A 25,792-nucleotide genomic window follows, 5' to 3' on the forward strand; every position below is an offset into this window, starting at 1 on the left:
CAAAACCCAACTTTGTTATCAACTTTAATTAGAGTTGAATTATTTGTTTTTGTTATCATTTATTGTGTAATCATAGCACAATTGCACATCAGGGCTACCACATGGGTTTTTAATGGGTATTGAGTAACTTTCACTGCTTTTAATGAAATGTATATGTTACTATAGATAGCCTGTATGGGGGCTTTGTGGTCCAGACTTAGCAATGGTTCCTCTACTTCCATGTAGATGAAGCCAAAGCGTTTGAGGGGTGCCACTGCCAAAGAGCACAGAGAAATGGGTGGTCCGGAAACAGCTCGGAGATCCAGTGAAACTTAACAAGCGTGTTTCTTTGGATGTTAAAATGAAGTGTAATCGTAATATTAATGTAGCAAGTATCACAACACAGCAGAGGAATGTAAACTGCAGCACAGGGACATGGCTGGATGGTCAACAGATCTAGACTAATGCTTTTATATCCTTGTTGTCATAATATCGTAATGTCCCCCTATGGTTTGCTTGATTCTTGGTTTGCTATCTTTTCTAAAGACTGGCAATGAGTGTTGTTAGTCGTTTTAAAAATGAAGGTTGCTAATACTTAAAAAAAAATAAAAAAATAATGCAATTAATTCCATTCATTAATTCAATTTCTTCATTTTTTTTAATTCAATGAATTCAAAGTGTGTGCAAGCGGAGTGCAAGTGATGACATGCATGCATAGTAGCTATTTGTGCAAAACGCCCAGGCTGTGAAGTGGCAATATGGGCGACCCAATTACATTTACATTACATTTAAGTCATTTAGCCGACGCTCTTATCCAGAGCGACTTACAAATTGGTGCATTCACCATCCAGTGGAACAGTCACTTTACAATAGTGCATCTAAATCTTAAAAGGGGGGGTGAGAAGGATTACTTATCCTATCCTAGGTATTCCTTAAAGAGGTGGGGTTTCAGGTGTCTCCGGAAGGTGGTGATTGACTCCGCTGTCCTGGCGTCGTGAGGGAGTTTGTTCCACCATTGGGGGGCCAGAGCAGCGAACAGTTTTGACTGGGCTGAGCGGGAACTGTACTTCCTCAGTGGTAGGGAGGCGAGCAGGCCAGAGGTGGATGAACGCAGTGCCCTTGTTTGGGTGTAGGGCCTGATCAGAGCCTGGAGGTACTGAGGTGCCGTTCCCCTCACAGCTCCGTAGGCAAGCACCATGGTCTTGAAGCGGATGCGAGCTTCAACTGGAAGCCAGTGGAGAGAGCGGAGGAGCGGGGTGACGTGAGAGAACTTGGGAAGGTTGAACACCAGACGGGCTGCGGCGTTCTGGATGAGTTGTAGGGGTTTAATGGCACAGGCAGGGAGCCCAGCCAACAGCGAGTTGCAGTAATCCAGACGGGAGATGACAAGTGCCTGGATTAGGACCTGCGCCGCTTCCTGTGTGAGGCAGGGTCGTACTCTGCGGATGTTGTAGAGTATGAACCTACAGGAACGGGCCACCGCCTTGATGTTAGTTGAGAACGACAGGGTGTTGTCCAGGATCACGCCAAGGTTCTTAGCGCTCTGGGAGGAGGACACAATGGAGTTGTCAACCGTGATGGCGAGATCATGGAACGGGCAGTCCTTCCCCTGGAGGAAGAGCAGCTCCGTCTTGCCTTTTGTTCAGCTTGAGGTGGTGATCCGTCATCCACACTGATATGTCTGCCAGACATGCAGAGATGCGATTCGCCACCTGGTCATCAGAAGGGGGAAATGAGAAGATTAATTGTGTGTCGTCTGCATAGCAATGATAGGAGAGACCATGTGAGGTTATGACAGAGCCAAGTGACTTGGTGTATAGCGAGAATAGGAGAGGGCCTAGAACAGAGCCCTGGGGGACACCAGTGGTGAGAGCGCGTGGTGAGGAGACAGATTCTCGCCACGCCACCTGGTAGGAGCGACCTGTCAGGTAGGACGCAATCCAAGCGTGGGCCGCGCCGGAGATGCCCAACTCGGAGAGGGTGGAGAGGAGGATCTGATGGTTCACAGTATCGAAGGCAGCCGATAGGTCTAGAAGGATGAGAGCAGAGGAGAGAGAGTTAGCTTTAGCGGTGCGGAGCGCCTCCGTGATACAGAGAAGAGCAGTCTCAGTTGAATGACTAGTCTTGAAACCTGACTGATTTGGATCAAGAAGGTCATTCTGAGAGAGATAGCGGGAGAGCTGGCCAAGGACGGCACGTTCAAGAGTTTTGGAGAGAAAAGAAAAAGGGATACTGGTCTGTAGTTGTTGACATCGGAGGGATCGAGTGTAGGTTTTTTCAGAAGGGGTGCAACTCTCGCTCTCTTGAAGATGGAAGGGACGTAGCCAGCGGTCAGGGATGAGTTGATGAGCGAGGTGAGGTAAGGGAGAAGGTCTCCGGAAATGGTCTGGAGAAGAGAGGAGGGGATAGGGTCAAGCGGGCAGGTTGTTGGGCGGCCGGCCGTCACAAGACGCAAGATTTCATCTGGAGAGAGAGGGGAGAAAGAGGTCAGAGCACAGGGTAGGGCAGTGTGAGCAGAACCAGCGGTGTCGTTTGACTTAGCAAACGAGGATCGGATGTCGTCGACCTTCTTCTTTTCAAAATGGTTGACAAAGTCATCTGCAGAGAGGGAGGAGGGGGGGGGGGGAGGAGGATTCAGGAGGGAGGAGAAGGTGGCAAAGAGCTTCCTAGGGTTAGAGGCAGAAGCTTGGAATTTAGAGTGGTAGAAAGTGGCTTTAGCAGCAGAGACAGAAGAGGAAAATGTAGAGAGGAGGGAGCGAAAGCATGCCAGGTCCGCAGGGAGGCGAGTTTTCCTCCATTTCCGCTCGGCTGCCCGGAGCCCTGTTCTGTGAGCTCGCAATGAGTCGTCGAGCCACGGAGCGGGAGGGGAGGACCGAGCCGGCCTGGAGGATAGGGGGCATAGAGAGTCAAAGGATGCAGAAAGGGAGGAGAGGAGGGTTGAGGAGGCAGAATCAGGAGATAGGTTGGAGAAGGTTTGAGCAGAGGGAAGAGATGATAGGATGGAAGAGGAGAGAGTAGCGGGGAAGAGAGAGCGAAGGTTGGGACGGTGCGATACCATCCGAGTAGGGGCAGTGTGGGAAGTGTTGGATGAGAGCGAGAGGGAAAAGGATACAAGGTAGTGGTCGGAGACTTGGAGGGGAGTTGCAATGAGGTTAGTGGAAGAACAGCATCTAGTAAAGTTGAGGTCGAGCGTATTGCCTGCCTTGTGAGTAGGGGGGGAAGGTGAGAGGGTGAGGTCAAAAGAGGAGAGGAGTGGAAAGAAGGAGGCAGAGAGGAATGAGTCAAAGGTAGACGTGGGGAGGTTAAAGTCGCCCAGAACTGTGAGAGGTGAGCCGTCCTCAGGAAAGGAGCTTATCAAGGCATCAAGCTCATTGATGAACTCTCCGAGGGAACCTGGAGGGCGATAAATGATAAGGATGTTAAGCTTGAAAGGGCTGGTAACTGTGACAGCATGGAATTCAAAGGAGGCGATAGACAGATGGTTAAGGGGAGAAAGAGAGAATGACCACTTGGGAGAGATGAGGATCCCGGTGCCACCACCCCGCTGACCAGAATCTCTCTGGGTGTGCGAGAACACGTGGGCGGACGAAGAGAGAGCAGTAGGAGTGGCAGTGTTATCTGTGGTGATCCATGTTTCCGTCAGTGCCAAGAAGTCGAGGGACTGGAGGGAGGCATAGGCTGAGATGAACTCTGCCTTGTTGGCCGCAGATCGGCAGTTCCAGAGGCTACCGGAGACCTGGAACTCCACGTGGGTCGTGCGCGTTGGGACCACCAGATTAGGGTGGCCGCGGCCACGCGGTGTGGAGCGTTTGTATGGTCTGTGCAGAGAGGAGAGAACAGGGATAGACAGACACATAGTTGACAGGCTACAGAAGAGGCTACGCTAATGCAAAGGAGATTGGAATGACAAGTGGACTACACATCTCGAATGTTCAGAAAGTTAAGCTTATATGGCCGACCCAGACCAAATTCGGGGGCGTCAGGGTAGACTAGTGGTTAGTGTTGGACTAGTAACCGAAAGTTGCAAGTTCAAATCCCCGAGCTGACAAGGTACAAATCTGTTGTTCTGCCCCCGAACAGGCAGTTAACCCACTGTTCCTAGGCTGTCATTGAAAATAAGAATTTGTTCTTAACTGACTTGCCTAGTTAAATAAAGGTCAAATAAATAAAAAAAAACATAGAAACATGAGTTATAGATATATCATTCTACTTGAAAGCAAGTCAAAGAAGAGGTAGATATTTCCATGTTTTGTTTTTGTGTCTTTTACTTTCGGTTTTGTACACCAGCTTCCAACAGCTGAAAAAACAATATTTTGGGTTGTGGATAATATATTTCACAGCGGTTTAGACGGTTCAATGATCCCCTACACTATACTATCTTATTTTGTCACATAAACTGAAATTAGGCAAACTATTAGAGGTTTAGCAACCAAGAAATGGGGGAGTGATTTCTACATAGTGCACCTTTAAACCTGTACAGTATAGGAAGTAACGTACTCTTTGCACTTTGCAATTGCCCCTCGTGGCCATTGACAGATTAAAAGCAGGTTGCATTAGAAATGCAGATAAGTCCAACATTTGCTCCTTCACCACAACATATGCTGTGTTATGCACAATGTATGGTATACTGTTCTATAGCCATAGTCATCGAGTACGTTTACATGTACACTAATAATTTGATTTTAAACTGATGAACTGATCATGGCAGTAGGCCGAGTATGGCATTAGTCATATAAAAACCTTACTCTGCTTGTCTTAATCGGCGTACTGTCACAAGTATACGCTGATTAAAACACCCATTTTTGTTGTTGTTGTTGTTGCAATCTTTTGAATGATTAGGACATGTAAACACCTTAAATGGCAGTTCCAGTGGGGTATTTGATATGCGCATGTGCTAGCACCAGCCAAGCGTGCCTCCCTCTTTAGCGCGAGTGAAGTGTATTCAGAACAACTGAAAGTATGCATCTTAGAAGTAGTTTCACGTACAAACTTTATATGTCCCAACTCAGAATCAAATAAGCTTCCCAGAAACAACATTGTCACTGTGGTAGTATGTTTATTTTGATTGGTGGTTTCAGATGTGTCCATGTAAACAGGATTATTAGGGAAATAGTTTTTCTTGCAAAGCATGTAAACGATTTAAATTGAACTATTATATTGATCTGACTATCCACAATAATCGTCTATCTCCCCATGGCGTTGGCAGCACCACCCTCCGTGTTTGCTGTTCACATCCAATTCAACCTGGTCTACCAGTTCTGGATCCACACTGAGGTAGATACAACCCACAGTACCACCCAGTCTCAGGTTACCATCCACAAGACCTTAGGGTCAACCTGGGTCCTATTCATTAGTGCACACCGTAGCCAAACGTTTTGAAATGGAGAAAAAAATAAGCACTTCTTATTGGATAAGCTTAGGTAACTATCTGCTGTTAAGGGGAGCCATTTCAAACCTGCGTTTAATGCCTAATAATGAGATTTTATGAAATATTCCAAACAGAAGCAAAACAATATTCTCCTTTAAAGTGACTGGTAGTATCATTTTTACAATCCCCAATAGCTTAAAATGAAAATAGTTGGAATCAATCTTTTACTTTGGCTCCCCCGTTTTAGTCCCTTTACTATCTGCTTTATGCCTATTGAATGTCAAACCTGTTTAATTATGATTATTCATGAAGTCAATATTCTAAACAAGAAAACATTATGTATATTTAAATTACTGTAATAGCTTAAACTGTAAAATAATTCGAGATAAAGCTACTTTGGCTGAAAGTTCTATCCCTACTACACTATTAGTGAAAACAGTCATAAAATCACAATTTTCTGTGGGATATAATTTATGATTTCTTTATAGACTTTTTTGATGTTGAGTAATTTATTGGCAAGCGATTCCCAAACCTGATCTGGGGGGAAAAAAGTGAAGTGAAGCGGCAAAACCTTTTTCATTCAAGATAAAACTCTGGCTTTTGCCAGACCACTCATTACATGGAAATAATGATTTAAAAATCATTTCCCAGACTGACTCTACGATCACTGGTAGACTTTAACGTCAAAATGTCTGTAAAAGTCGCACCCAAAGAAAAATCAGATTCTTCTGAAATATGTGCCTTATGGCATGATCTGTAATGATTGTTTGTGTGTGTGTGTGTGTGTGTGTGTGTCTGTCTGCTTAATAGAGTGATTGAACAGCCATACGTGTTTGATTATGAATGACTGAGATATTGTTTTGGAATGCTTGTGCATGCATTAATTTGTATTTCTGGAAGGAAGTGTGTGCGTTCATATTAGCTACTATTACAAGCATGCTTGTATGTATACGTGTGTGTACAGTGTGTGTTCAAGTGTACTGTATGTAAGAGATTTATCAACAGTGTCAACTGCTTTATAGTCTTGGCACCGCTCTCCATCCTAGTGTTGCTTTCACTTCAAATCTGATAAATATTGTTCTTTCCTTCTGGGAATTTGGCCACCTCATGATTTCCATCATTCTTAAAGCTTAGACCTAACTCATCAAATAAGAAAATGCTTTAGTCTTATAATTAAGGTTTCAAGACAGATACATTTAGTTGTTAACCAAATTGCCAAAAAAAGATCCCAGGTTGCACTACCAGTTATAACACAAATTGGCGAGAATCTCTATTACCATATTTTTTTTAGTACAGCACTAGGTTTAATCTGTTTAATTTATGTATATGGGAACCAGCCCAAATTGTAGCAGCTAGGCTATTACATTTTTTGTTTTTTAAATTTTAAAATCGTGTGTACATTCTGTCTTTCAGGTGATCAGAGATATGGGACCTCTGGAGTGGTTCCTAAACACCCCTAGTCACCACAGAGTTCACCACAGTAAGAAAGAAAGCCTCTTCTTCTCTTCTCAAACACACATTCTTGTCGTACTTGACGTGAGCTGATCAGTGCAGTATTGGCGAAAAAAGGAAAATAATGTATTGCATTTCATTGGCAGGGCGAAATGAATATTGGATTGATAAAAATGACAAGGGAAGGTTCACAGGGTGATTGCTTGTTGTAATATGGCATTGTCGGTATAACTACATTCTCTTACTTTGATTCATCAGGTACCTTTGCTCCTGACGGCGATAAAGTTGTCTACGGTCTCGTACACAAAATAAACACAGTTGAAGTCCTCCATATTCAGGTTAGTCCCAAGAGAAAATACAAAATACAAGATTATTTTCTTATTTGCTGTGTTTTATTTTGTACAATGTAAGATATAAACTACTAGACTATAAATGTATATACAAGCTATCGAAGAGCAAATTGTCACAGTGTTCAGACTGAGCTGACACTGCATGCAAACTGTCTGATTGTCCCCGTATTACATCAGTGGAATCAAACCATTTGTAGAGCAGTTACTCTCAATCACTTTGTAGGAGTAAATGTTACCCCTGGAACAGCCATGCTGTAACCATAACATTATTACGCAACCTTAAACAAACCTCCCAGCAGAGGTGAAAGAATCCAATCAAATGAAATACTAGACGTTGTGTTTGATTATTTTCACTGCCCTTACCGCTGGCAACCTACCGCATGAGCAATCCCTCCCAAATGGAGGGACATTCTCCACACAGTATTAATTAACGCACAGATTAGCATTGACAACAATGAGTATGTAGTAATACCAGGGCTTTTATAGTAAAACTGCTTATGTAATATAATGTGACTGTAATGTGACGGTATAGCGTTTATATTTTTGCTTTAGTTCAAGTCCTGTAAATACTTGTGGAGGAGGTACAACAGATACAAGAAAATCTTCATTCAGTTAGGCGTCCTCTGGAAAGGACCAAGTTGGAAACCTGGCAAACCAAAAGCTGGGGGATCACGCAGAGGTGCCCGCGGTACTGACACATTCAAAAGGAAGACACGTTTTGTCATTAGAGGTGGAGAGAAAACGAGAGAGCGATAGTTAGAGAGGGTGTGTAAAGCCGTGGGGAATCATGGAGAGAGAGTAGGAAGGGGGAGTTGAAGATAAGTGTTCTTGCATTTTAGGTGTGTCTGCATTCCCAAAAGGGGCACATTTGACACTTTCATACTTCATTACCTATCATTATGATGCAAAGAAAAACACTATCCTTACTGTCCAAATGACTCACAGTGTTCTCACTTGAAAGATTCACATTTTATACAGCCTTTACATGGAAACACCACACCAAATAAATCATTGAGGCCTTTGTAGGGGGAACACAATAAGCTCATTTTCACTTTAAATAGCAAGTCTGTGGGTGCCCTGCTAGGGATCAAAAGGGTGTGTGTGTGTATGCTACTATAGTGCCCATCAGGAGCCCCGGCGGTTGGCTTTGAAAAAGCGCTGATGGTGGCACATATTTAGACCTTTCACACTTAAAACAAAACTCCACCCCTCGACTTTATGATTAAATTGTCCCTAAACGCTTGCATGGTGATTCTAAACATGTGGAGGGTGCTGGAATTTGACTGAAATATCTTGAAAGGCTTGCCATTGTAGGCCTATACGGGTATTTTCTAAGGAGAGAGAGAGAGAGTCAGAGTCTAATGTGTTGGCTTTTGAGGCTAAGCAGAGCTGTGGGCTGGAACACCTACAAGGGTAATGTTAAAGGAAACCCACATGTGGCTAACTCACCCAAGACCCCTGGAAAACCCCTGCAAGAATCCTGTACCAATTCAACATCTAGTTCTCTACAATTCTGTGTTTTAAACAAAGTTTAAGGTACATACAGTGTAGATGTTCTATAGTGAATTGTTTGAAAGTATCTTATGATCTGCATATAGACAAGCCATGACAATATGGCCAGTTTTTTTTTTTAAATCGCAGCATTCAGGAATTATGTTATGTTGTCTTATCTTTTTGCTTAGCTGTATTATATTTCTGTTTTAATATTTCTGGTTTATGTCATTGACAGGTTACTGGAGAAGAGCTGCCATACAATCCCAGTTGGCCTCTGCAAGTCTATGTCTGCGTACATGGTCTAATGTTGTTGTGTGTTTACCGGGATCTGTTATGTATTGTCAATCCCAAGAGTTACCAGTCATAGATAATCAACTGGGATTGAAAGCACATGGGCTCTTATCTTATTTTAGCCATTTGAAATAATGTCTTTTTAATTCTATTCAAAGGAACGAAGTCACAAACATTGTTTATTTTATCTGATGACATGCTTCATGTGGTTGTTTTTATACAGTATTTACACAGAACATAGTGACTCTGCTACCATTAAGTCAGAATGACTCAATGTCAGTCCTCTTTAAAATAACCTTTGTCTATTATTTTCCACTCTCAGAGCCAAAAGCCCCCTCCCCCCACTTTCAAAAAACCCAAGTCAGGTTTCCTCAGCAGTTATCTTTGGACTGCTTTTTTCCCCAGGCATAGTTTCAGTTAGCCAAAATGTGATGTCCCACCCAACACTTCAAGCTGAGACAAAATGGCCTGTCTTCATGTGATTCTTACCTCCATGGTGTTCCCTTAGTTGTGGTCCTCCCTCCACATAGGCCCACCGTCAAAGAGTTCCCCCCACTTATTGGCCACCAGCACAGCAGCTGGTGGTCTAACAGTGAACAATAACACCTTAATTGCCAAGTAAACCACTTCCCAACCATTTCCCAACCTAAATAGCCTTCAGGATGCTGTAATCAGGATTTCCAGGGAAAATAACAAAGTTAGGACCTTGGCCTGACAATAAATCATGTGCATGTATGTATGCATACCTCCATGTTCACTAGGCACGTATTTACGGTGACTATTGATGATACGGTGTAGCGCAATTTATGGTCTTAGCCTTAATTTAAAGACATTAAAACGTTTCAAACAAATGAAGTTAGCCTTTAATTACATCATGGGTATAGCCTCGTGTAGCTACAGTTTCTTTCAGGTTGGCTAATTTTACGATAAGGACAGACAGGTAAATTGACCAAGTCGAAACGCCAACTCCTCAACTCAGAATCCAACCAATCTCTTGTCCTGAAAATAATAACGGTCGTGATGATTGCCATGATAATAACACGTTCATCTCCAGTTCTCTGGGGATGTAGAAACAATAACATAATCAGTCGGTTACTGGAGTCACTGAAGCACCAGCAGATGGTGAATTTCATCTGGGAGTTTTATTTTCACTCACTGTTATTGTTGAAATATGATATGGGACAAAATAATTTTTTTTCACACTAAGCAGGCCTGAAAATCCAATCATTTCAGTTGTGTCTAGCGTCCATTCCCCCAGGGTAGAGATAGTCAAAGTAAAGATCATGTAAACTAACTGACCTGCTTTGACTCCTGGGTAACAGTACCAGTGGGTGCAAGACAGTATAATAACCTAATCAAATGTAATAAATAAATAAAATATAATTACCAAATAATACATTGCTGAATAGATTTGTAATTAGCTTACAATAACTGTAGTTACTGTATTACTGTCAATTTAGACCTTAAACGTTACTGACCGTAGTGATGGATAAGTTTACTGTGTGTCTTTGGAATCCATGTAATGGAAACGTTGATTCATTACCTCTTATTTGCCCCAATTGAATACATACAGTAGCGCCCCGCCTATACTTTCCCACATGTGGGTTAGGGGAATATAGGGTTTAACGATTATAGGGCCTGTACCATATAAACATTAAGAAATACTACTTTATTGCTTCCTGTTGATATGTTGATGCCATATATGGCCTGCAGGGAATGTACATTGTTGTGTATGTACTGCATGGAAGGAGACCAGTGACGTTTGCATGTCAGGGCCTCTGAGCGGAGTGTTGAAGATCCAACCCCTGCTCTGGCAGACCAATCGAGTCCCTTAGGAGAGGCTAGTCTTACAGCTGTCTTTTAGGTTAGGAACTTAAGGTCATGGATTTTCACCACTCATGTATCCATCCACAGGTTGGGGTTGTGTGCGAACAAAACACAAGCAGCTCACCAAGGTCAATGTCAATATGTACAGTATAGAACTAGTGTTCCCTATAGTGTATAGTGGTACTGAGAGCTATGTACCGCTAAGGGACTCTGGTCAAGTCCCTTAGCGGGACAAAACAGACATGGTCAGAGGTAATATCCCTATTATATTGAGCATGAGAAAGGGAAAGGGTATACCTAGTCAGTTGCACAACTGAATGCCTTCAATCGAAATGTGTCTTCCTCATTCAACCCAACCCTTGTGAATCAGAGAGGTGCTGGGGCTGCCTTAATTGTGTGAGTCACGGTTACTGGCAAAACTCTACTCTATATTGTGTTGGGGAGCTAGATGTAATATAATAGCTTACTGTGTATAGATGTGTAGTCTGGGCTATTAAAAGGGACATGGTTCATGACTTCACTCGTAGTCAAATCTCCTGTGCCCATAATTCACCATACAGATGCAGGATCTTAATTTGATCCAGTTTGCTTCAACGGGAAAAGAATCCTACAGCAAGAGGAAATGTGAATTATATTATAATTGATGGACATTTTTGTTGATACATTTTTCGTAAGGGAAAATCAAGTCTGAAATTTCAACGAGGAAAGACAAACATCAGAAGCCATTATAAATCTGAAATACACTGCAAGTTTGACATTTCCTGCGTTGCATGAAAGTTATCCTGCAACAGGGGATTCAAATTAAGATCCTACATCTGTACTTGATGTTTATGTATTTTTCCCATAACTTTTTCTTTTTTCTTAAGATAAGCATTATTTGTGTGTCTATGTTATAGATGCTATCCCAGCTGACTGTTCTGATGATGACTGGCTACATTCTACTCAGTCTGACCTCCATTGGCTTCATCATTGACCAAAGGTACTGTACTGTCACATATCACTGTTACGGTACTGTTATCCATCACTGTAAATTGCTTGGAATTAGTACACACAGAATGGTCCTCTTCAAGGTTATGTGGTCCAACCCAATTTAAGTCAAACCATTTAAAAGATTGACATGGAAAGAACTGCAATGATGACTGATCAATAGGTTCTCTCATATCTGTTGGATTTCAATGCCATGACTGAATTGACTTGAATCAATTGAGTTCCTTATTGGTGGTTGTTACTTTCTTTCCCTAGGCAGGTCAACGGCATCCATGTTGGAGTTGCTGCGCTGTGTTCTGACGGTGATGCTGCTACGATACGGCTACATGACGGCACCAGCACCACTGGTTGTGCCCATTGAGGTAGGAGACTGACCGTGCTGCTCCGACAACATTTTTAGAACCCCCTTTTGGAGAATAATACCATATGCTACTAACATTTACAACACAAATTCTTCAAGAGGTGTGATAACTTGGTATCCTACTGTAATGTGAAGCTAGAGATAAAAATAGGCATTTATCCACGCCATTACATTGTCCCAAACATATTACTAGGAAATACAGACGTACTGTACGTGACAATGAGACATAAACATACTTTCAGAGGTAACGATTAGAGTAATACAACCATATTAACCAATCAATAAGAATGTTTTTTTGGACGATGACCGTGTGAAAGAGTGTCAGGAAATAGTGCACTTAGCAGTATGCCCTCCGGGCGATAGTAGGATGGGTGTGTGGGGAGTAGAGTGTGCGAATTTGTCTCTGATGATGAGCGGAGTCGACAACCAGTCTTTAGGGGCCATTAGGTCTTGTTAGAGCATCGGCCCTTCCTGTAGCCAGCCATGTTCTGTGGATAAAGATGCACTGTGTTTAGGTGTGACAGATAGGCCATTACTGTAGCGTGTGTGTGTCCCTGTATCTGTCCATCGTGCCTCATTGTGTTTGTGCGTTAGCGTGTGTATGTGTGTGTGTGTGTGAGAGAGGGACTACGTGTGTGTGTGTGTGTGTGTGAACCATCACTGGCTCCGGCCCCACATTTACCTGTGATGTATGACTCCAGATGTACGGCTCAATTGACCATAAAATTGCTGTGCGTTTCTGGCACTTGCGGTGGAGTTCTAGCTCGTGGCTGACCTCTCATTACTTGCCCTTCTCTCTCCCTCTCTCCCTCTCTCCCTCCCTCCTTTACTCCCTTGTTCCCTGCCATCTCAGGCAGTGCGACCTGCAACACTTCTGGAACCAATTAGTCTAGTCTGCCGCTAACCAAAGCTGGCTGATGAGATTCACACGTGAGCGCTGCGGCTGAATCGCTACTTTTATTGTGTGACTGCACATCTGCACACTCAGGTGTTCAAAAAGGAGTCTGGAGTTTTTTTCCCAGCCCCTTTTTTTTCAAGATGATAAAAACTAATAAAAAATGTTGTGAATTCATTACAAATGCATTCAACTTCAACTTGAAAAATGTGTTCATCGTGATTTATTCACTACATGCTACATGGCAGTATTTTCTCCATGACATCTTTGTTTTATATACTCTGTCTGTGAATGAGTCATTAGGCCCTATTCGATGTCTCAGTATTTCAGTTGGAGCGTAATAAATGTCACCTAAGCAAGTGGTGCCCATTGAAACGCGTTGTGATTTTCATGAAACGTTTCCTGACTTTGTACCTTGTTCCCCATTGCTACAAATGAGGCAACAAAGACACCGAGGTACGGTAATGATATATTGTCCTGACGTGTGAGGTGAACGGCCAACTCTTTGCTGCTGGCGGCTAGGCGTTTTGAAGTCGCGCCGATCAATTCATGCCGGGGACTCAAAGTGGAGGGAAGTTCACATTTCATTGTAGTCACTCATTCGATTCCACTATTAAAAAAGAACTACAAAAAATAGGTTGAGTTTAAGCACTCAAAGCCCACTGGCATGATATACAGCACCCTTAAAGCTCACTGTGGTATTTATAGTGGCTCTGGATATTTCCCTTGTAAAGCTGCAGGCTTGACCTGTAAACCAAGGCTGGGGTACCTCTCACCCTCCCTTCCCCACCCACACCCAATGTCTGAGTGGCACACATGGAGCCAGGCTGTATTAGGTAGAATGGTGGTGTGTGGGCGGGCATAAAGTGTGTGTGTGTGTGCGTGCGTGTGAGCGAGAATATATATGTGTGTGTCTGTGTGTGAGAGAGAGAGAATATATTTGTGTGTGTGTATGTACGTGTGTGTCCGTGTGCCTGCATGATTGCGTGTATGTGCGTGTGTACCAGTGCATTTACACTGTATGTGTGTGTGTTTGTGCGTGCATGTGTCTGTGTGTGGTTATGATTAGGGGCTGGGCGTTGAGACTTGGGAGGACTGGCCTGTAATGATGTAACATATGGTTTTTAGGCCCATGGTCTGTCTGCCTGAAGGCGTAAGGGAACGTGCTGTTGATCCCGGTTGGACTGTCATTAAGGAGCTACTCTCCCAACAGGTTAACCCCCTGACTAGTGAAGTCATAGCAATTTAAGAGACATAATAAAAATACACCTGTCCTCCCATGGACCGGTGTATTGGAAAAGGAACCTCTGAGCGGCTCTTCTTAGCCCTGCTGTGAGAATGATGAATCACTTTGTATTCAAAATGAGTCGCTCACTGCACAACCAATGAGAAAAGAGTTGTCTGTAGTCAGATTCAGTATCATGAGGAGGCTACTTTGCCAATGAGGGTCTGTTTGCAGTTGGCACTTTTTGCTGTGAGCAGGGCTCATATAACACTATATAACTGAATCCACAAGTATGCCAGAAATCGTCATAACTTATTAATTCATTATTTTTGATCACTTCCTCTATTTTGTGTAACACTTATTTTGATTTTCTCTAACCTTTTGAGGGGGAAAAAAATATTCCATTGAGTCAGAACAATATTATCAAGTTCACGTCAACACCAAAGCTCACCTCAGCTCATGGCATCTCTTATCTAGCCCAACACCTGACCCATCTACAAGAACAACATCTCCCATAAACCCATAGTTCCACCCATTGTTGACACACCAACCCTGAATGAAAAGATAAGACAGCAATCAGTGAATATACACTGTTATCTGAGAGATCTGTTTCCACAAGCTCATTTTCAGGTGCGAGAGGTTAGCGTTAGCGCCCTTTTGAGAGAGAAACACAGCAGAAACACACTGAAATGCCTGAGGTTAAGGGATCATTTGGGGCTATGGAAAGTCTGAGAGAATGACATCATCTCAATGCTCCCAGGGATGGAAAGCAAATCTCCTCTTTGGCAAAAATGGAGGGATTTGAAGTGTGGGGTAATAGTGTTTTCTCCAAGTAAACAGCCCAAACTACTGCTTGTGTGAAATAGTATCAGTCAATGTGCTGGGGTACACGTCACTCAACAGTACAAACTGTTTATGTGTTGTCAAGGCTTATGCCATGGAAATCGAAATAGATTGTTTGTTTGTTTTTTGTGGTAATTCCTGAAAGCCATCTCAGAGTAGGAGTGCTGATCTAGGATCAGGCGCCCCGTCCATATAATATTATTAATTATGATCAACACTCCTACTCGAAGACACCTTATGTGTCACACCCTGAACTTAGATATCCCTGTTTTTCTATATATTTTGGTTAGGTTAGGGTGTGACTAGGGTGGGTACTCTAGTTTTGTGCATTCTATTTTGTGTACATTCTATGTTGTCTATTTCTTTGTTTGTGGCCGAGTGTGGTTCCCAATCAGAGGCAGCTGTCTATCGTTGTCTCTGATTGGGAATCATACTTAGGCAGCCCTTTATCCCACTTTCTGTTGTGGGATCTTGTCTACATTTAGTTCCTTGAGTGCACAACAGTAGCTTCACGTTTCGTTTGGTTGTTTTTGTTCAGTGAGTTTCAGTTTATTAAAATTATGTGGAACTCTACTTACGCTGTGCCTTGGTCTCATCATTACGACGATTGTGACAGAAGATCCCACCAAAAATGGACCAAGCAGCATGTACAGGAGGAGTGGACTTGGAGGAGATCCTGGATGGAAAAGGAGCCTGGACGCAGGCCGGAGAGTATCACCGTCCTAAGGAGGAGATAGAGGCAGAGAAAGCAGAATGACGACATTACGAGGAGTTATACCAACAAGGCAAGCACGAGAGGCAGCCCCAAAAAAGTTTGGGGAGGCACACTGGGGGATTGGCAGAGACAGGGTTCAGACCTGAGCCAACTCCCCGTGCTTACCATGGGGAGTGTGTGACTGGTCAGGCACCGTGTTATGCAAGGTGTCTCCAGTGGCATTCACAGCCCGGTGTGCTCTGTTCCAGCTCCCCGCATTTGCCGCGCTAGAGTGGGAATCAAGCCAGGACGGGTGGTGCCAGCTCAGCGCTCCTGGTCTCCAGTACACCTCTTTGGACCAGGATATCCTGCGCCGGCTCTACGTACTGTATCGCCAGTACGCCTTCACAGCCCAGTGCGTCCTGTTCCAGCGCCCCGCACTTGTCGAGCTAAAGTGAGCATCCAGCCAGGACGCAGTGTTCCAGCTCTATACTCCAGACCTCCATTGGGCCATCACGGTCCAGTACGTCCTGTGCCTGCTCCTCGCACTCGCCCTGAGGTGTGTGTCATCAGCCATGTGCCACTTGTACCAGTTCCAAGCATCAAGCCTCCATTGCGCCGTCACAGTCCAGTACGTCTTGTTTCTCCTGCCCACACTCGCCCTGAGGTGTGTGTCATCAGCCCGGTGCCACCTGTACCGGTCCCACGCATCAGGCCTCCAGTGCGCCTCCACAGTCCGGAGCCTCCGGCGACGGTCCACAGTCCGGAGCCTCCGGCGACGGTCCACAGTCCGGAGCCTCCGGCGACGGTCCACAGTCCGGAGACTCCGGCGACGGTCCACAGTCCGGAGACTCGGGCGACGGTCCGGAGCCTCGGGGCGACGGTCCGGAGCCTCGGGGCGACGGTCCGGGGCCTCGGGGCGACGGTCCGGGGCCTCCGGCGACGGTCCCCAGCTCGGGGCCTCCGGTGACGAGCTGCAGTCTAGAGCCTCCAGCGGCGATGATCCACGGTTCGGTTCTATAGAAGCGGAGGGATCTGTGTAGGGAGCAGGGACTACGCCGCAAACCGGAGCCGCCACCGAGGGTAGATGCCCACCTAGACCCTCCCCTATAGGTTCAGGTTTGCGGCCGGGAGTCCGCACCTTTGGACTTTCTGTTGTGGGATCTTGTCTACATTTAGTTCCTTGAGTGCACAACAGTAGCTTCATGTTTCGTTTGGTTGTTTGTTGTTTTTGTTCAGTGAGTTTCGGTTTATTAAAATTACGTGGAACTCTACTCGCGCTGCGCCTTGGTCTCATCATTACGACGATTGTGACATTATGAATAATGGCTCTGACTTGATATCCTCAAAAGCCAAAGCACACCATAATAGTTGTTTTAGGAGTAAATTATTCATCAATGAAATACAAAAACATTACCAACAATATACAACATGACTAGATGGTAAATTTACAATCCAAGGAAACACTTATGTACTTATGGACTTACATACTCCTACGCCCTTTCTCCTTGAAATCCAGCTGTTGTCTCACTGGTCCAAATTCCATGTAATCAGATTTCATGCCGCAAAAGCAACGCTCTCAAAACAAGTTCTGTATGTATTAGTCACAATATAACAAACTGAAGCCATAGATACAGACACACTGGGGATAGAAGTGTTTATTTCTAAGGCCTACACTCTTAGAAAAAAAGGTGCTATCTAGAACCTAAAAGGTTTCTTCGGCTGTCCCCATAGGAGAGCCCTTTAAATAACCCTTTTTGGTTTCAGGAAGAACCCTTTTGTTTACAGGTAGAACCCTATTGGGTTCCAGGTACATGGGTTTTTTACATGGAACCCAAAATAGTTCTACCTGAAACCAAAAAGGGTTCTCCTATGGGGATAGCCAAAGCCATTTTGGAACCCTCTTTTTCTAAGTGAATAATATAATGCAAGGTAATCTTTGTTGCAGGGGAGCTTACCCCCCCTCACCTAAAAAAGAAACAGAAACACAGACATGCACACATGCAAACACAGGCACACCCACCATCACACATATTCACTTTCTAATAACATATACAGTGATCTCCAAAAATATTGGGTCAGTGACAATTTTTGACATTATTTTGGCTCTCTACTCTAGTACTTAGGAATTGAGGAGGAGGTAGATGAGGAAAAAATATGATGTCAAGTAGTGAAGGAGGACCACAAACCCCTACGCTAATCTGTCATGCTATTCCAACCCCAGTACTAAATCAAATCAAATGTTATTTGTCACATGCGCCCGAATACAACAGTGAAATGCTTACTTACAAGCCCTTAACCAACAATGCTGATTAAAGAAAATGAAGTGTTAGTAAAAAATAGATAAGTAATAAATAAGAATTAATAATTAATATAAGCGGCAGTAAAATAACAGTAGCGAGGCTATGCAATAGTCTAGGTAGCCATTTAATTAGCTGTTTAGGACTCTTATGGCTTGGGGGTAGAAGCTATTAAAAAGCCTTTTGGAACTAGATTTGGTGCTCTGGTACCACTTGCCATGCAGTCTATGACCAGGGTTGCTGGAGTCTTTTTTGGGCCTTCCTCTGACACCGCCTGGTATAGAGGTACTGGATGGCAGGAAGCTTGGCCCCAGTGATGTACTGGGTCAGGATGCTCTCGATGGTGCGACTGTATAACTTTTTGAGGATCTGATGGCCCATGCCAAATCTTTTCAGTCTCCTGAGGGGGAATAGGCTCTGTCGTGCCCTCTTCACGACTGTCTTGGTGCGTTTGGACCATGATAGTTTGTTGGTGATGTGGACACCAAGGAACCTGCTCCACTACAGCCCCGTTGATGAGAATGAGGGCATGCTCTGTCCTACTTTTCCTGTAGTCAACAATCATCTCCTTTGTCTTGATCACATTGAGGGAGAGGTTGTTATCCTGGCACCACACGGCCAGGTCTCTGACCTCCTCCCTATAGGCTGTCTCTTCGTTGTCGGTGATCAGGCCTACTATTGTTGCGTTGTCGGCAAACTTAATGATGGTGTTGGAGTCGTGCCTGGCCATGGAGTTATGAGTGAACAGGGAGTACAGGAGGGGACTGAGCACAAACCCCTGAGGGGCCCCCGTGTTGAGGATCAGCGTGGCAGATGTGTTGTTAGCTACCCTTACCACTGAAAATGTAAGTGAAGACACTTGCCAGTTGGTCAGCGCATGCTCGGAGTACACGTCCTGGTAATCTGTCTGGCTCGGCTGCCTTGTAAATGTTGATCTGTTTAAAGGTCTTACTCACATCGGCTACGAAGAGCGGGATCACACAGTCAGCCAGAACAGCTGATGCTCTCATGCATGCGTCAGTGTGTAATTTAGCTCGTCTGGTAGACTCTTGTAACTGGGCAGCTCGCGGCTGTGCTTCCCTTTGTAGTTTTGAATAGTTTGCAAGCCCTGCCACATCCGACAAGCATCGGAGCCAGTGTAGTCCGATTCAATCTTAGTCCTGTATTGAAGATTTGCCTGTTTGATGGTTCGTCTGAGGGCCTCGCAGGATTTCTTATAAGCGTCCGGGTTAGAGTCCCGCTCTTTGAAAGAGGCAGCTCTACCCTTTAGCTCAGTGGGAATGTTGGCGGTAATCAAATCAAATGTATTTATATAGCCCTTCTTACATCAGCTGATATCTCAAAGTGCTGTACAGAAACCCAGCCTAAAACCCCAAACAGCAAACAATGCAGGTGTAGAAGCACGGTGACTAGGAAAAACTCCCTAGAAAGGCCAAAACATAGGAAGAAACCTAGAGAGGAACCAGGCTATGAGGGGTGGCCAGTCCTCTTCTGGCTGTGCCAGGTGGAGATTAGAACAGAACATGGCCAAGATGTTCAAATGTTCATAAATGACCAGCATGGTCAAATAATAATAATCACAGTAGTTGTCGAGGGTGCAGCAAGTCAGCATCTCAGGAGTAAATGTCAGTTGGTTTTTCATAGCCAATCATTCAAAGTTTCTCTACCGCTCCTGCTGTCTCTAGAGAGTTGAAAACAGCCGGTCTAGGACAGGTAGCACATCCGGTGAACAGGGCAGTGTTCCATAGTCGCAGGCAGAACAGTTGAAACTGGAGCAGCAGCACGGCCAGGTGGACTGGGGACAGCAAGGAGTCATCATGCCAGGTAGTCCTGAGGCATGGTCCTAGGGCTCAGGTCCTCCGAGAAAGAAAGAGAGAAAGAGAGAATTAGAGAGAGCATACTTAAATTCACACAGGACACCGGCTAAGACAGGAGAAGTACTCCAGATATAACAAACTGACCCTAGCCCCCCGACACATAAACACATAAAATCCATGGCTTCTGATTGGGGTATGTACGTACAGTCACTGTGGGGACGGGACGACGCCATCGGTGCACTTATTGATGAAGCCAGTGGCTGATGTGGTGTACTCCTCAATGCCATCGGAAGAATCCCAGAACATATTCCAATCTGTGCAAGCAAAACAGTCCTGTAGCTTAGCATCTGCTTCATCTGACCACTTCTTTATTGACCGAGTCACTGGTGCTTCCTGCTTTAGTTTTTGCTTGTAAGCAGGAATCAGGAGGATAGATATATGGTCAGATTTGCCAATTGGAGGGTGAGGGAGAGCTTTGTACACATCTCTGTGTGTGAAGTAAAGGTGGTCTAGAGTTATTTTTCGTCTGGTTGCACATTTAACATGCTGGTAGAAATTAGGTAAAACGGGTTTAAGTTTCTGTGCATTAAAGTCCCCGGCCACTACTAGCCACTAGCCAGGATGTTTGAATGTGATCAGGTTCCTACAGTACAATACGCTGACAGAGGATGAGAGGGAGGAGAAGACAGAGGTGGAGGTGGAGCGAAAGAAGGGAGGGATAGTTATCTCTCTCTCTCTTACAAGCCCCTGGGGTTCCATCCATCTTTGCCCTTCTCTGTGGAATCCCATTGAACTGATTTACAGAACGTCCGCTGAGACTCTAGTTCTAGGGCTCTGGCTTGGCCTGATTGCTCCATCAAAGCACACCAGGCTTGATTTTGCAAGGCAGAAGTCTCCCTCTCTCTCCTTCTCTCTCCTTTGTTTTTTCATCCCTTGTTTCTGGACCGGCTCCCGTCGCGCCGCGGCTGCCAACTTTCCGCCTGCGCTCTCTCTCTCCGGAGTGGGCCGCCTCACCGCTGGAACCACCCAGAGCATTATGGGTATTAGTAAGATCGAGACTTTCATGGCTGAGGCTTAGTGTGCATTCCAAATGACATCCTATTCACTATAATGTGTGCTACTTTTCACCAGAGCCCTATGGCCTTATGCTCAAAGTAGAGCACTATAAAGGAAACGGGGTGCCATTTGAGACATGGCCCTAAACTTCCATGGCTGAATGTGAATGTGCCGAGCCCATGGCTTCTGCAGTAATGACATTCTAATAGTGTGTAGACACACATAGCCAGGAGGTCAGTGATGGTGAATTGTCTTTCACTTTCGCTGACCCCAGAACAGTAGAAAGGTGAAAGGCCTCATGGACAGGATAGGTTTGTTGTGACCTTGGACCTTGGAGAAAATAGTGCTGATAAGAGTTGAAAGAGTAGACTGAGACACTGAAGGAGTCCCTTTGTGACTTAATCATGATTGGGAATATAGCAGAATTTTGCTACATTACATTATTTTGCGACATTACTACTGCACAAGCAGTGTGTGTTATGTGAGTGTCTGCACATGCATGCGTACGTGCATGTGTGTGTGTGTCTGTTTATCTGTGTGTCTGTATGTGTGTGTTGGGGAGTGTTTCCCATGGCTCTCATACAGTTGTTAGGCCCCAAACAGAGTCGCCTCTCTGGAGAGATATTAACCTGCTCAGCATCTCTCTGTTGACTGGGTTCAAAGACAGGAGTCAAGTGTGTCTGCTTATAGTGAAGAGGGAGGAACTAGACCCAGCAGGAGGAGAGAAGTGTGTTTTTACTACATACATACACTATCGTTCAAAAGTTTGGGGTCACTTAGAAATGACCTTGTTTTTGAAAGAAAATAACATTTTTTTGTCCATTAAACTAACATCAAATTGATCAGAAATACAGTGTAGACATTGTTAATATTGTAAATGACTATTGTAGCTTGAAACGGCTGATTTTTAATAGAATATCTACATAGGTGTACAGAGGCCCAGTATCAGCAACCATCACTCCTGTGTTCCAATGGCACGTTGTATTAGCTAATCCAAGTTTATCATTTTAAAAGGCTTATTGATCATTTAGAAAACCATTTTGCCTTTGTCAGCACAGCTGAAAACTGTTGTCCTAATTAAAGAAGCAATAAAACTGGCCATTGTTAGACTAGTTGAATATCTGGAGCATCAGCATTTGTGGGTTCAATTACAGGTTCAAAATGTCCAGAAACAAAGAGCTTTCTTCTGAAACTTCTCAGTCTATTCTTGTTCTTAGAAATTAAGGCTATTCCATGCGAGAAATTGCCAAGAAACTGGAGATCTTGTACAATGCTGTGTACAACTCCCTTCACAGAACAGTGCAAACGGGCTCTAACCAGAATAGAAAGAGGATTGGGAGGCCCTGGTGCACAACTGAGCAAGAGGACAAGTACATTAGAGTGCCTCACAAGTTCTCAACTGGCAGCTTCATTAAATAGTACCCGCAAAACACCAGTCTCAACGTCAACAGTGAAGAGGCGACTCCGGGTTGCTGGCTTTCTAGGCAGAGTTGCAAAGAAAAAGCAATATCTCAGACTGGCCAATAAAAATAAAATTTTAAGATGAGCAAAATAACAACACAGACACTGGACAGTGTCTGGAGGTGTGCTTGGCCACACAGTCATTGGTGAACAGGGAGTACAGGAGGGGACTGAGCACGCACCCTTGTGGTCCCGCAGTGTTGAGAATCAGCGAAGTGGAGATGTTGTTTCCTACCTTCACCACCCAGCAGCAGCCCGTCAGCAAGTCCAGGACCCAATTGCACAGCGCGGGTTTGAGTCCCATGGCCTCAAGCTTAATGATGAGCTTGGAGAGTACTATGGTGTTTAATGCTGAGCTATAGTCAATGAACAGCATTCTTACATAGGTATTCCTCTTGTCCAGATGGGACAGGGCAGGGTGTAGTGTGATGGCAATTGCATTGTCTGTGGACCAATTGGAGAGGTAAGCAAATTGAAGTGGGTCTAGGGTGACAGGTAAGGTGGATGTGATATGATCCTTAACTAGTCTCTCAAAGCACTGCATGAGGACAGAAGTGAGTGCTACGGTGTGATAGTCATCTAGTTCAGTTACCCTTGCATTCTTGGGTACAGGAACAATTGTGGCCATCTTGAAGCATGTGGGGACAACAGACTGGGATAGGGAAAGATTGAATATGTCCGTAAACACACCAGCCAGCTGGTCTGCAAATGCTCTGAGGACATGGCTAGGGATGACGGCAGGGGAAAGAAGGTGTTTAGTTTGTCTGGAAGCAAGACGTCTGTATCCAGGATATGGCTAGTTTTCCTTTTGTAGTCTGTGGTTGTCTGTAGACCCTGCCACATACATCTTGTGACTACACTTTGTCTCTATACTGACATTTTGCTTGTTTGATTGCCTTGGAGAGGGAATGACTACTCTGTTTGTATTCTGCTATATTCCCACTTGCCTTTCCATGGTTAAATGCTGTGGTACGCACTTCCAGTTTAGCGCGAATGTAGCCATCTAGCCACTGTTTTTTTGGTTAGGGTAGGTTTAATTAGTCACAGTGGGTACAACATCTGCTATACACTTCCTTATAAACTCACTCACCGAATTAGCGTATACGTCAATATTATTCTCTGAGGCTACCCGGAACATATCCCAGTCAGCGTGATCAAAACAATATTGAAGCGTGGATTCCGATTGGCCAGACCAGCGTTGAATAGCCCTTAGCACGTGAACTTTCTGTTTGATTTTCTGCCTATGGAAGGAAGGAGCAAAATGGAGTCATGGTCAGATTTGCCGAATGGAGGGCGGGGAGGGCCTTGTATGCATCGCGGAAGTTCGAAGTCAAATTGGTCCAGTGTTTTTCCAGCGTGAATGCTACAGTCGATATGCTGATAGAATTTAGGTAGCCTTTTCCTCAAATTTGCTTCGTTAAAATCCTCACCCACAACAAATGCAGCATCAGGATATATGGTTTCCCGTTTGCATAAAGTCCAATGAAGTTCCTTGAGGGCCTTTGCGGTTTTGGCTTGAGGGGGGATATACACGGCTGTGACAATAACCCAAGATAATTCTCTTGGGAGATAATACGGTCGGCATTTGATTGTGAGGAATTGTAGGTCAGGTGAACAAAAGGACTTGGTGTGCGCGCCTCCGAAGTCTGACTAGAAGACGGCGTTGTTTTGGGTCGGCCTCTGGAATCAGTTCAAATGTCTTGAGTGCTGCGGACAAAGGATTTGCATCGGGAAAGTCGTATTCCCTGTCGTAGTGCAATTAAATTGATGCCGCTCTGATATCCAATAGTTCTTCCCGGCTGTATGTAATACCATGTTTCAGGAGAAGACCAAGATGAAGACAGTGTTGAAGTAACAAAAGTGTATTACTAGAACAGGGTGCAGGCAACAGATCAGTAATCCAGATCAGAGTCCATACGGTACAGAACGGCAGACAGTCTCGGGGTTAGGGTAGACAGAGATCAATAATCCAGGGTGGAGTTTAAAAAATATATGTTACCTTTATTTAACTAGGCAAGTCAGTTAAGAACAAATTCTTATTTTCGATGACGGCCTAGGAACAGTGGGTTACTGCTTGTTCAGGGGCAGAACGACAGAGTTGTACCTTGTCAGCTCGGGGATTTGAACTTGCAACCTTCCAGTTACTAGTCCAACGCTCAAACCACTAGGCTACCCTGCCGCCCCAGGTATGACAACGTACAGAACGGCAGGCAGGGTCAGGGCAGGCAGAATGGTCAAAACTGGGAAAACTAGAAGACAGGAGTAAGGAGAAAAACGCTGGTAGGCTTGATGAATAAAACAAACTGACAACAGACAGAGAACACAGGTATAAATACACTGAGGATAATGGGGAGGATGGATGACTCCTGGAAGGGAGTGGAGACCAGCACAAAGACTGGTGAAACAGATCAGGGTGTGACAGTAATAACACTAAGATATTCTGGGCTAACAACGTAAGAAATAATAAATAAAAAAACGAAGTACTGCAAAGTTTCCTAAGGATTAGAAGTGAGGCATCCCTCTCTGTCAGCGCCATTTTAGTCTTTGTTGAAGCACCTTTGACAGTGATTACAGCCTTGAGTCTATTTTTGGTATGACACTACGAGTTTGGCACATCTGTATTTGGGGAGTTTCTCCCATTCTTCTCTGCAGATCCTCTCAAGCTCTGTCAGGTTGGATGTCTTGGTTGTGTGCTTAGGGTCGTTGTCCTGTTGGAAGGTGAATCTTCGCACCAATCTGAGAACCTGCTCCGGAGCGCTCAGGACTTCATCAAGGATTTCTCTGTACTTTGCTCCGTTCAACTTTCCCTCGATCCTGACTAGTCTCCCAGTCCCTGCCTCTGAAAAACATCGCCACAGCATGATGCTGCCACCACTATGCTTCACCATAGGGTTGGTGCCAGGTTTCCTCCATACGTGACGCTTGGCATTCAGGACAAATCTGGGAACAGTGGGTTAACTGCCTGTTCAGGGGCAGAACGACAGATTTGTACCTTGTCAGCTCGGGGGTTTGAACTCACAACCTTCCGGTTACTAGTCCAACGCTCTAACCACTAGGCTACGCTGCCTGGGGTATTATGTGTAGATTGATCAGGAAAAATGTATTTTAATCCATTTTAGAATAAGGCTGCAACGTCATTTTGGAGGGGATAACTCAAGGGGCCTGAATACTTTTCGAATGCACTGTATGCATGCATGCATACATACCCACATATGTGTGTGTGTGCGCTTGTGTGTGTATCCCTGCCTGCGATTGAGGGAGTATGTGTTTGTGTGTGTCTAAGAATCTCTTAGCCCTGTTATGCAGATGTTTGAGTATTGCATCTCTCTCTCCTAATGTGGACTGTAGGCAGGCTAGCCATATGGACGGGAGGGGAGCTCTGGAAACATCCC

General features: G+C 44.6%; 1 protein-coding gene across 1 annotated transcript in view; it reads left to right on the forward strand.

Annotated features, from left to right (window-relative positions):
* Positions 1 to 15,829, forward strand: part of LOC127914230 (alkylglycerol monooxygenase-like) — a 34,876-nt gene extending 19,047 nt beyond the window's left edge. The window contains exons 4-9 of the mRNA XM_052489082.1: positions 5,186 to 5,253; positions 6,761 to 6,827; positions 7,058 to 7,137; positions 11,658 to 11,740; positions 12,008 to 12,110; positions 15,689 to 15,829. Of these exons, the coding sequence (XP_052345042.1) occupies positions 5,186 to 5,253; positions 6,761 to 6,827; positions 7,058 to 7,137; positions 11,658 to 11,740; positions 12,008 to 12,110; positions 15,689 to 15,829 (542 nt within the window). The remainder of the gene's footprint in view (positions 1 to 5,185; positions 5,254 to 6,760; positions 6,828 to 7,057; positions 7,138 to 11,657; positions 11,741 to 12,007; positions 12,111 to 15,688) is intronic.
* Positions 15,830 to 25,792: the final 9,963 nt, after the last annotated feature.

The sequence above is a fragment of the Oncorhynchus keta genome, chromosome 31, assembly GCF_023373465.1.
Source record: "Oncorhynchus keta strain PuntledgeMale-10-30-2019 chromosome 31, Oket_V2, whole genome shotgun sequence".
Taxonomy (NCBI): domain Eukaryota; kingdom Metazoa; phylum Chordata; class Actinopteri; order Salmoniformes; family Salmonidae; genus Oncorhynchus; species Oncorhynchus keta.